Raw genomic sequence first — 12,037 nt, forward strand, 5'->3', positions numbered from 1 at the left:
AGGTCCTGAGTTCGACTCCACCATTTTGCTGTGTTGAGTTTGCATGTTCTCCGAGTGTTTGTGTGGGTACTCTAGCTTCCTAGAAGATTCTGGTTTTTAATTTGGCTTTAAGTGCACATCCTCATTCAATTTACAGGTAAAGGTCAAGGTTTTCATACAGGTTAAGGTTTTCATCTTTAAAGGTCTTTGAGATATTAATGTTCAAACACTGCTTTAGTTTTAAATGTGTAAAAAAACAAACAAACAAACACACAAAAAAACCCCACCTCCTACTAAAAAAAACTTTATACTTTTTCATTTATATTAAAATACATTTAGACACACCTGTCAGTTTGGGAGCTGCATGCCCATCTAGCTCCTAGCTACTGTCATTTTCTTTTTAAAACGGAAAATTAAGTTCACACATCATCTTGGCATAGTGCACATGCCTACACATATGAACACTCCAAATAACTTCAGTTCTTTTTCTGAATATTGTCACCTGTGCCCCAAATCTGATTCATGTCTGGGATTCACCCGAGGATGACATCATAGCCATTAACCTACCTACTGGGACTAGGGCATTAGGTAAACAACCCTCACATGACTCTGTCCTTAGGAAGGAGGGACATTGATCTTTAACCGGCCTATGTCCCTCTGCTGATGACTCACTGTAATGCGGATATTAAGAAATTGAGCAAACATCTTATGAAATCGGGTAAAGGGACACAAAAAAAAAAAGAAGGAAGAGAACTGATAACATATTTTTTGAGTGATTGCTTAACACCACATGAATGTATAATTTTAAAATAACAAAGTAAAAAGATATATATAAATATATAAATAAAATAATTTTTCCCCTCTCACCTGCAGAAATGCTGGTGGTCGATTAGGCACTCTGTCTGAGTGATCGCTGGTAAACCTCACCAGCCGCAGGTAGCCGGGGTATGAGGGAGCGCTCACTTGCCCCTCAGGTGTGACAAAAAATATCTGCACACCGTTGGGAATGTACAGCAGCTCCTCTCCATCTTCACCTATGCTCTGAGGGGAAGGTGTCGAGTTAGATGTATGACTGTAGAACTCTTCCCCGACCAATGACATCTCCCCTGAATCTGTTCCATATGAGACTGATATGTGACCATCGGCTGCCTGAGGAGAGTAGGCTGGAGGCTGTTCGGCAGGAACTGCAGAGGGTCTGGTAGGTGAGAGGGGTAGACCCACTCCTCTGCTTGGAGGCAAACCTCCTACAGCTCTAGCTGGCTGACCATTAGCAGAAGGAATGTCTGGTGGAGGCGGCCGTACTGGCTTCTCTGTGGTGGGAAGTCCTGGGTAGAGACCTTTTGCAGAAATGCTTGTTGCATCAGGGGCAGATACTGCAGATTCAGAGTCAGAGCTGGTCTCTAGTATGGCCATGCGGGTGGTGATGTTGTTCAGGGTCTCCTGCATCTTCTGCTGCATCTGCCTTGCTGATTCCCAGGAGTTGCCAACACACTCTTCCCCCTTCGAAGGTACACTGATAGCCCTAAGAAGGTGCTGTCGTCCTTTCTTGTAGAGCTCCAGGGCCTGACTCTTGTCTCCGGCTTCATCTGCAGTGAGTCCTTTATTGATGCACTCGAAGGCCCTTTCATAGCCATCTTTGATCACTTGAAGTCTGGCATTATCAAATGCATCTTGTTTAGCTTTCTCCATTGCTCTGAAACAAGACAATTGGTAAATTTCTATTAAGTACAGCACATGCAGGGAAATGATTATCTTGGCTAGACTTTGAAAGGGCTAAAGGTTATTCAAATGATATTTTACTGCTTACTTAACTTCGACCCCAAACTTGATCACAAGTACAAGTCACTTAGAAGTGAAACGCATCGCGCAAATGGCCCTCTTGGTCTTTCTAGATCACATGTTACCTGGTTTATTTTCGTTACGTACGTCAGTGTTACTGGTTTAAAACGATCCACTAAAACAGGCTTTAAACACACTAATCCTCGTGTTAAACTTGCTAACACAGATCAACAAGAGCTAACATCTGCGTTCGGACAAAGTCAGGAGCTATGCCACGATTTTAGTGTACCGACAGCAACATATATATATATATATAACACGTGAAGTCGTAATTAGTGATAACTACTAGCTGTCAGCTAGCTCCAACTCACCTAATAGTGAATGATATTAGCTCTTACCTTAGAGAGCGGAAAAACACCAAAGAACAGCTTATTAATTGGCCTGCTAACGTTCCTCCTAGCTAGCAAAGAGTGATAACTTCAATCGGCAACCTGAGTAAATAAACTAGACTTCGCTGCTGGACGACTCCCTAAAGTAAAGGAGAGCCTAGTGGTGTCATGAGGTCATTACTGACCTTTCAAAGCAAAAGTTCCACGACCGACCCGACGTGCCCAATACGATCACATGTCAGCCCCCTTTTAAAAAAATAGATACCGGAAGTAGTGAAACGCCACCTAAACTTGACAATTTTTGTAGTTCGTCACCATAACCACAAGAGGTCACTAAGCACCCATTCAAATAGCTTCTACTGATAAATGAACCATTTGAATAAGGGGACACTTCCATCTATTGGTCATAGTGAGCAACTGCAACAATTTATTTTCCATTAAATCAAATTTCAGTTCCATTAATATCAAGCAGAAATTATGCACTTATACACACTTCCATATAGATTCAAAAACGGTGACTGAATGATGCGGTGGCAGTGTAAATATATTTCTTAATATTAATAAAGAGACACCTTTTAGGACTTCTCATCAATAATGCAAACTAGCTGAACTTATGATAAAAAGCAAGTTCACAATGCAGCATTTTCAACAGTCTCAAGCCATGCTAAGGTTTTTGTTTTGTTTGGTTGTTTGTTTTTAAAAAAATATTTATAATTTTTTTCTTTGAAGCTATTAACCAAATTTTGGGGAAATCTTGGATGATGCACTATGAATGCAGAAAATTCTAATTTTGATCTGAAATGCAATGCCATCAGGTAAGCATATGGCTGGCAATATGATGTGATGCTGATTTTTCAGCATCACAGTATCCCAGACATGCTGCCATTACAGTGATATTTTACTGTTGCAAAGGTAAGCCAAGAAGGAGACAGAGATCTCTAGTTTGACCTGGAGACCCTGTGTTTCTTACACTTTTCAACAACCAGTATGTATCTGTTGATTGCATCACCCTAAATCACAACAGTGGTCATTAACTGGTACAGCAGTCTTAGTCATGGTGGCCATTGCTGACCACAATCAATACAGAAAACAGCTGCAATAATGTTAAACATTAACAATAACAACAACAACAACAGATCAAGATAACTGGAATAGCTGTTATAACTCTGTAACTTAACACGTGAATGTCAGATGAACAGACCCATGAGTCTTTAAGCTAGTGGCTCCTCCCCTTAGCCGGCTACAATACTTGTCATGGATTGGCCTCCCTGTAGCCTGGACCTTACAAGAAATCACAAGAACATTTGCCTGAGAGAGTTTGGGCTGTGCTGAAGAAGGTGGTCATGACCCTTGTGCTTGATGCCCAAACTCAAACTATGCACTGAAGATTGCATGCTATTCCTGTGTCTGCAGCTTACTCAAACTTGCTTCCATAATCCAAAGACATGCATGGGTTAGTTTAATAGGTGATCACCAATTAAAGTAACAAAATGGATATGTTTTCAAATGAATGTATTCAACAAAAAATTGAAAACAGATTCCCGAAAGCCTCTTTTATACCTCAGAGGTCTGAGCTGACCTCGGGTCACCCAGCTGTTGAGAAAGCTGAAACATTAATCTGCTCAGTGACCGTATCCTGTTTACTGAACACTCACAGCAGCTGTGAAACTGAGGATTCTGTTTACTGGTGCTAAATCATTTTAATGTTCTGACGAACCGTTGACCGACTAGACAGAAAATTATGCTGGTTCATCAAAATGTTGATACAATTGTTGTAAAATATTTCCAGAGGAGAAGAAAGTGAGTCAGACAGGACATGCCCACTTCTTGTTCGTTGTCCTTCTTTCAACACTCTGCAAATGGCTCATTGAAATTGCTAACACATGTTATTGAGCCCCCAAGGACAATAAGAAAATATCTACAAATCTAATGACAAAAAGAGAAGATTTGATATGGATTTTAAAAACATGTCACATTGGCCATAGACACCTTCAGTGACTAGATTTCAGATTTTTGAGACTGCACACCAGAGGGAGTCAAATCCTACCTCAAACATAGATTTTGAGTATGAGATGGTGAAAACGGCACAGTTTTTATGTTGCTCTGAGTTCAATCTAATCAAAAATCTTTAGCATCCTTCATAGTTGAAACATTTTGTCTAATCATGGGAATGATTAGACATGCAGCTTGGTTCAAATGCGCCTCTAATGACTATGAAATTACCTAGCATGTCGCCATCAAACAGCAGAAACCTACAGGCATTTTAAAAGCAATAAGAACAAATCAACATGCATAATTTACTAAGAATGAACTTTTTCTGAATCACTTGTGTTTTTGTTTTACTAGTCTGACTCTCATCAGTTTCTTAGCTGCTGTGACCCTGGAAAATAGCTCAACAAGTCTAATCTCCAGTTTGACAGATTCCCAGTATTCACTGAGCACAGATGCCAAAACACTGGGACCAGACTGGACATGCTCTTCACACATGTTGCGGTGTTAATCCAGTGCAGCTTTAGCTCACTATTTTCAACTCTGTCATGCCCGAGGGCAAGCTGATGTTCAAAGAATCTGAGCTCCAGTCCTTAACATATGAAGGTCATATTTAATAAGAACTGTGTTCCTGTGTTTCTGTAAATTGTGCTCAAAGTGAATAAAAAAGAAATCTGTTTTTCATTCTCTTATTACCGAATTTGTTTTCTGAAGTTAGTTATAGTTTATTATTCATCTCATTGAATTGTACGTGCATCATACTCTGCTTCACTGTAGTTTTTGTCCAGTTGTACTGAGTGCACTACAAACAGGTTGCCTGTCTTTACTTTGATTATATTACCAGATGGGGAAATTTTGAATTTGTTCTGCTTCACCGAGAGGTCGACTAATGTCTGTAGCTGGAACAGGCTGGTAAAACATGTCTTCTGTTGTTAAGGTTGGCCCACATATGAGCAACATATGTATGGGTCACCATTTTGGAAGAATGATTTGCTTTAGAGCTATAGATCATGGATTTAGTTTGGTCACAGCAATGTTTTTTCTATGTGGACATCAGAATTGTCTTAATAATTCATTTTTGAACAGTTAAAAATTATTAAATGATAATGATAATTATTAAATTATCATTAGTGCAGCACAAACTAAAAGTTAGAGGTGGCATAACAGAGAGAGTATGACTGTTAGTCTTGCTGTTTATTCGCTGTTTTCGTGAAGAGTTGCAACATTAAGATTGGTTTTAACCAAAAACAGGTTATTTGAATTCTTTGTGTAAACAGACTTCAACATTGCAATACTCATGGAGCTACTGAAACACATGCACAATGATTAATGAGGAATTACATCCCAGCCAACACTCAAATGATATGCATGTGGGTTTCTGGCTTTGCTGATCCTCAATTATTCAAGTAACTTACATTCAGTAATCTGCTTTTTTGTGGAGTTTCAGTTTCGAGTTTATAAGATAAAAGTCAGATTAAGCAGCTATAAAATGAGTTATTTAAGAAGTTATTTGGAAGAACCAGACACAAGGCTGTAATGAATGTACAACTCTTTTACAGGCAGCTCTGTGGGTTTTTTTCCACATGACTACTATATAATGTTCATAATGCCCCTTAAAAAAAACCTTAATAAAACTGTTTTGTCCAGATTCCCCCTGCCTGACCTCGTATTTTCCTAGACTGCTAGTCTTCAGTTTAATCACAGTGCGGATCAAAACATACCATTACTTTAATGATTAGTCATTTAAATCGCATGCAGTTGTTCTCATATTTATCTATTTTTATATTTTGGCCAGACTTTCATTTTAGCTGTAGACGCAGTTATGTCAGTAATTTATTGCGGCCTTTTTGTCAGTGTCACTTTGTTCCAGATACACACTTTGTTTTCCATAACTTTTTGAGCATATATGCGATGGTCGGTGTTCATAAAAACAATTATAATCAGAAGAGAGTAATGGTCACATCCACTATTTAGTATTACTTTTATATCAGTTTAGGAGAAAGATCGGAAGAAAAATGAGGGATTGAGCAGGAATTATGGCACTGAGGGGCTTCTCAGGCATTGTGTAAACAAATTTATGCCTGTGTGCCAAAAAGAAGAGCCTTTCTAAATGGAAGCACAAATGCAATCAATCATGGACTGTTCCAGGCTCAGATTTTTGCTATGCAGGTCTAATGTTAGGTTTTTATAGCGTTTGTGTGTATAATAGATAAATAATTCTCTCAATCAACATTATTCCAAACAGTACTATGATCTGTTCAAAATGATAACATTCATCTTGAGTAAATGATTAACATTTGTATTTACTTATTTATATGTCCTTGTGCAAGCCCGCTAAATAAGCATTCACCATAACAAGGCAACTATGTCACTGCAGTGGCGTAAGATGGCAATTAACTTGAGACTAGAACTTGATATACATAAACAATAGTATATATGTTGTTATCCAGTGCACATCTCCTATGAACCAGTAACAAAATGGGTAGTGGTATCCCATGTGTTTCATGTTTTCATATTATGACCATGAAATAAACAGGTTTGTTAAAGAGCTAAATGTGCATGAATGAGCTATAACTATAAGCAGAAACAAATGGAAATTGTGCAACCACAACAAATGCGGAAAAATGAACAACAAATGATTCCAATTAATGCAAGCGTCAAAACGAATTGCTTTTTTTTCCTGGTGAAGCTGTAAAAGACACATTAAAATATGGTGCAGCTGTGTCCTCTGCACTGCATTTTTGAGCCACAAATACACGCCGCTTGTCCACATGTCATAAAACCCCATATAAATTAATAGTTTTCCTAACAGACATCAGGATCTTAAGTCACAGTTTCCCCTCAGCCCTCCACTGAGGTCCGTATTATAGAAAGTTAGTGTCCCTGAAGTGGCTGCAAAAAGTCAGTAAAAGAAGAAAAAGTTCCGCTTCACCAAAGCCCTGTTCTCTAAAAAATGTGAGTATTTAAAAATAATCGTGATTAAAAGAAAGCTGATAAAAAAGTTTGGGCAACAAGCTTAGATTAGAGGAAACTGAAATACCTTTTCTTTATGAAAAACTAAATGTGTGCATCCTGACCTATTTTTTTAATCAAATGCTCATTGTCCTCAGTTGAAATCCACATAAGCTGCACAGGGCTGACTGAAAAAAGAAAACTGGATCACGGTCGCTAGTAAACCTGTCTCAGGCTTTGTGATTTATGGACAGAGAGATCATGTTCTTTTCTGACTCCAGCAAGCTCTTGCACTATCATCCCCAAGGTGAAACAATGCTTCAATATTTGGGAAAGCTCGCTGTTCCTACTTTAACATCTGGTTCAAAGGGCGCTAAATATTGAACAGCGTACTACTAATCTGAAACACCGCTTTAATAGGAGTCATCAAGAATGACATGAAGTTAACTTAAGCGCTCACTCACAGATTTTAATTTTTTTTAAAAAAGAGTCTCCTGCATGAATCACCCAGCTATTGAAAAAGTTATTATCTGTACCAGGGGCTGCAGTTACTCCTTCCAGCAGTCTGACAGTCTTACATGAATGCTTTAGCTCAGGAAAAATGCAGGGAAAACTGAGGTAACAGAGGTTTGCACTAGACTAAAGTAATTTTCCTATAAACTTCATCTCTGGGGTGTTATGGGGCCTTTACATAGTTTACAGTTAGTACATTCCCCTTATAAAATTACTAAAAATCCAAGCTGTTATAGTCCAGATGACGATCTGTTGCTTCTTCTTTATGTGTTCTTACATGTTTAATTACATTAATAAGTGAAGGGAGTGTTTCAGTGTTGGCTAGTGAATCATATTCATGTGGTTAAAATGCTGCCAGACTAAAACATTTTGTAAAATTGCAATTGCATTATATTTACATAAGATGTACGACTTTGTTTATATGCTCAATCTTATGGAGGCAAATTTAACTTTGAAGTACAATCTTCTTCCCTCACTAATGCTCATCATATGTAGTGCATAATTATTTTTTGGCAGAACTCAGACAACAAACACAGACATGTAATGGCTTTGCGTTCAGCTATCCTTCTGAGCCATGTTTCCATCTGAAAAACAAAAAGCTGCCTGAAGCGACTATAAATGATATTATTACTGCACATACAGTGTCTTGAGCCACCACCCTTCCTAATATTTTGCTAAGGAAATAGAAGTAAAACATATAGGACAAACACAGAGTTTGTACAGTTCTAATGATCTTGAAAGTTATTTACACCTTATTCTTTAACACACCCTGAACTTTCTTGGGAAAACTTTCTGGTCGTTTCTTTAAGTAGTCACTCGGAATAGTTTCTTGAAGGACATTCAAAGCTCCTCTTTGGATTTTGGCTTTCTTTTGTTTCCTAAGTCAGGACAATCCAGGAATGCTTTTACTGCATTGGCAGTGTGTTTGGGATCACTGACATGCTGAAAAAGAGTTCTCACCAATCAGATGATTTCCATACGGTATTGCCTGGTGACAAGATCTCTAATACCACAAGCTGGTATTATGTCAGGTTTTTGGTTAATAGCTCTTTGGAAATCACCTCATCAGTACAAAAATAATATTTTATGCCAATCAAATTGTGTTATATTTGCCCTTTATTTATAGATTCAACTAAAGAAATGGTAACAAATTATGTGTTTTTGGAACAGGCTGCTAGTAACAAATTGCTGAAAGATACAATTTAAATGGGTCATATAAGTTTTCTGTTTTGTGCAGACACATCCTTTAAGTTAGGAGCCTTTTTTATGCTTGACTGATTCATAGGTCAGCATTAAGTGGCTTAATAAACAAAACAAACAAACAAACAACAAACAAATATTATTCTAAAGATGATCAGACTGGAGGACTGGACTGAAAATGAGTGAAAAAGCAGCCAATGTCTAAAGAAAACCCCTGAAAGACCTTCCAAAAGCCTGGAGAACAAGTGGTAAGGATTATTTCATGGATCAGATTTTAAAGAGTTAAGAATTAAGTCTGTTTCATTGGAAGCAAAATATAAAGAAATGAGGGGTGAAGCCAGAAATCTGCACACAGCTGTATGTTGAATGTTTTGTGTGAACGTAAAGTCACTGACCATATATGAAGAATACCATGTGGATGAGCCATAGTAATGACAAAGCCAGCAACGGAAGATTCACAAACGCACGCAGACATCAGTGGAGCAGTTTCCTAAAACAGTAAAATAACTCTGGCAGGAAAGTGTGCAAGGAAGGCCAAACATATTGGGTCCGGTACATCAACATCAAAACAGCCAAAGGCTGATCTAAGAGACATAAAAATGAGAAACACACAACGTTTTTTGTTTCTTCTAGAGACTGAGTTTTAAAATGTATTAAGATGTAAAGAGCTTTTTGTAACCAGTCAGTATGTGGAGAAAAGAGAAGCTGTGATTTAGGGGAATAACTGGCAAGTCACGTGTGGAAAAAGAAGCCTGATTAGTGATGTGTATTTTGGCCACATTCTGTTTCTGACATGAGAAAAAGAATAGTCGAAGTTTAATAATGAATTCACTTGAGTACCATTACTCACATGGCCAGACTCAAATGCAGGACTCAGTTCAGTGAAAGTTTATTTACAGTCCACAAGCCCAATATGTACAAAATCCAGTCGAGGTGGCTCTTCTATGTTGTCTTCTATGATGTTCTATGTTCTCTTCATTGGCTCTCTGTTAAATCCAGAATTGAATTCAAAATCCTGCTCCTCACGTATAAGGTCTTGAATAATCGGGCTACATCTTATGTTATTGACCTCATAGTACCATATCACCCCATTAGAGCGCTTTGCTCTCAGACTGCTTACTTGTTGTTCCTATAGTATTTAAAAGTAAATTAGGAACCAGAGCCTTCAGTTTTAAGACCTTTCTTCTGTGGAACCAGGTTCTAATTTGGATTCAACAAACAGACACCATCTAACTTTAAGATTAGGCTTAAAAAAAACTTTCCTTTTTGCTAGAGCATATAGTTAGGGCTGGATCAGGTGACCCTGAATCCTCCCTTAGTTATGCTGCAACAGGTCTAGGCTGCTGGGGGATTCCCATGATGCATTGAGTATTTCTTCTTCAGTCACCTTTCTTACTCATTATGTGTTTGTACTCCTCTCTGCATCGAATCATTACTTATTATTAAACTCTGGCTCTCTTCCACAGCATGTCTTTTATCCTGGCTTCCTCCCCTCACCCCAACCAGTCACAGCAGATGGCCCCTCCTCATTGAGTCTAGTTCTACCGCTAGTTTTTCCTTCCAAAGTGCTTGCTCATAGGTCATCATATGATTGTTGTGATTTACTCTGTTGTATTATTGTATGGTCTACCTTAAAATATAAAGCACCTTGAGGCCACTGTTGTTGTGATTTGGCGCTGTATAAATAAAACTGACTTGAAGTATGAGAGTATAAAAGCAAGTATAAAAGTTAAACAAGGTAAAATTAGACTAAGATGGAATCATTATGAAGGGTATGCAATTTTTCATGGTGGGTTTCAAAGAGTAGGTACTGGTGTGTGCAAACTACTATCCTTTGTATCTTTTCTAGTGAACCTTATGTTTCTATCCACTAAGTTGATGTGAACAGTGAAGGCTTCGACTTCTTGGGTTTTGATTTTGACCCAGGTGTAATCCACGTATCTGTACCAGTGGCTAGATGCAGATCCTTTGAAAGAGACAAGAGCTTTACTTTCCACTTCCTCCATGTAAAGGTTGACTACAATGGGTGACACATGAACCGATGGCACATTGGTGTGCCATGGGCTCATGTGTTTTTTAAGGAGCTGACTTGCTGTAGTGATGTTCTCACAGTCTCCACTGCCTCAGTTGTAGGTATGCAACTGAAGAAAGAAACCACATCAAGGCACACAATGGTTTCATCTGCCATTGCAGTGAAGTCAGTATTTGATGTAATGGCATGTGTTACCCAAAAGGAGAGCTCGGACAGTGGTGAGGTGCTTAGAAATATTGTAGGTGGCTGAGTTTATACTGCTAACAATGGGTCTGAGTGGGACTCTTCTTGTGAATCTTTGGAAGTCCATATATACAGGGTATTGCATCCCCTGGGTACAGACGGTGGTATGCAGTTAATTATTCCTTATTGCTGTTTTCGTGGCTGTGATGACATCCACCATGGGTGGCTGTTATGGAGAAATTGCAAAATTAAGTCATTTGGCTAGTAACTTTTTCTTTTCAGATTCAGTGAAGAAAAGCTGTGATTTAGGGGAATGACTGGCAAGCCTGATTAATAACGTGTATTTTGGCCACTTTCTGTTTCTGACATTGTTGACATAATAAAAATAATAGTCAAATTTTAGTAATGAATTTACTTGTGTACCATACCTCACATGGCCAGACTCAAATGCAGGACTCAGTTCAGTGAAGGTTTATTTACAGTTCACAAGCCCAATATGTACAATATGTCTGCTAATTTCTTCATCTACTTTTCCTGACTGTCTTCCGTTGTGGTGTCCTCCTGTTTTTGTCTGTACGGTCTACGTATCGACTCGGGATGATACGTTTTTGTTTGCAATGTACGGAATTTATGAAATTGTCTGTCTTTTCGTATAATTTGTTGGGCCTGCTGAGCCTTTCCACAAACTTAGAAACTTCTTCTTAAATCAGGGAGGGTAGGAGTGTTTTGAAGACTTTGGTTGATCTTATTCTGGAGTGTATCGATAGTGAAATGGACCTGTCTTATCCATTCAGTTAGAAGTCGGTGTGTGCTCTCCATAGAATCAACTTTGTTTTTTTTGTTTTTTTTCACCTGTCCCTTGTGGTTCTTTGCCATCAGAATTATTGTCTAAAGGCTAAGAAAGATGCCCAATGGATTTACTTTACCAAATGGACCATTTGGAATCAACTTTGTTCTATGTCCCCTGACCATGGATCCAATTTGCAAACTCTTGGGAACAAGTCTGCTTTGTCTTCATCAT

The 12,037-nt window shown here is 38.4% G+C and overlaps 1 protein-coding gene and 1 long non-coding RNA gene across 5 annotated transcripts in view; one reads left to right on the top strand and one right to left on the bottom strand.

Annotated features, from left to right (window-relative positions):
• LOC121814319 overlaps nt 1–435 on the top strand; it is a 788-nt gene extending 353 nt beyond the window's left edge. Inside the window, exon 2 of the long non-coding RNA XR_006054276.1 lies at nt 3–435. This is a non-coding gene — a long non-coding RNA (uncharacterized LOC121814319). The remainder of the gene's footprint in view (nt 1–2) is intronic.
• The window catches only part of spartb (spartin b), an 8,254-nt gene extending 5,803 nt beyond the window's left edge, over nt 1–2,451 (bottom strand). For 3 of the 4 annotated variants that reach the window (XM_005926459.3, XM_005926461.3, XM_042219658.1), the window contains exons 1-2: nt 2,157–2,370; nt 847–1,672 (exon numbers count right to left, since the gene is read on the bottom strand). In XM_005926459.3, coding sequence (XP_005926521.1) covers nt 847–1,668 — 822 coding nt within the window. In that variant the 5' untranslated portion in view covers nt 1,669–1,672; nt 2,157–2,370. Of the gene's footprint in view, nt 1–846; nt 1,673–2,156 lie in introns of all 4 variants that reach the window. The other variant, XM_005926460.3, reaches the window with a different exon arrangement.
• Nucleotides 2,452–12,037: the final 9,586 nt, after the last annotated feature.

This window comes from Haplochromis burtoni, unplaced genomic scaffold (genome assembly GCF_018398535.1).
Source record: "Haplochromis burtoni strain Fernald_Lab_line unplaced genomic scaffold, NCSU_Asbu1 Contig_36, whole genome shotgun sequence".
In the NCBI taxonomy this organism is placed as follows: Eukaryota; Metazoa; Chordata; class Actinopteri; order Cichliformes; family Cichlidae; genus Haplochromis; species Haplochromis burtoni.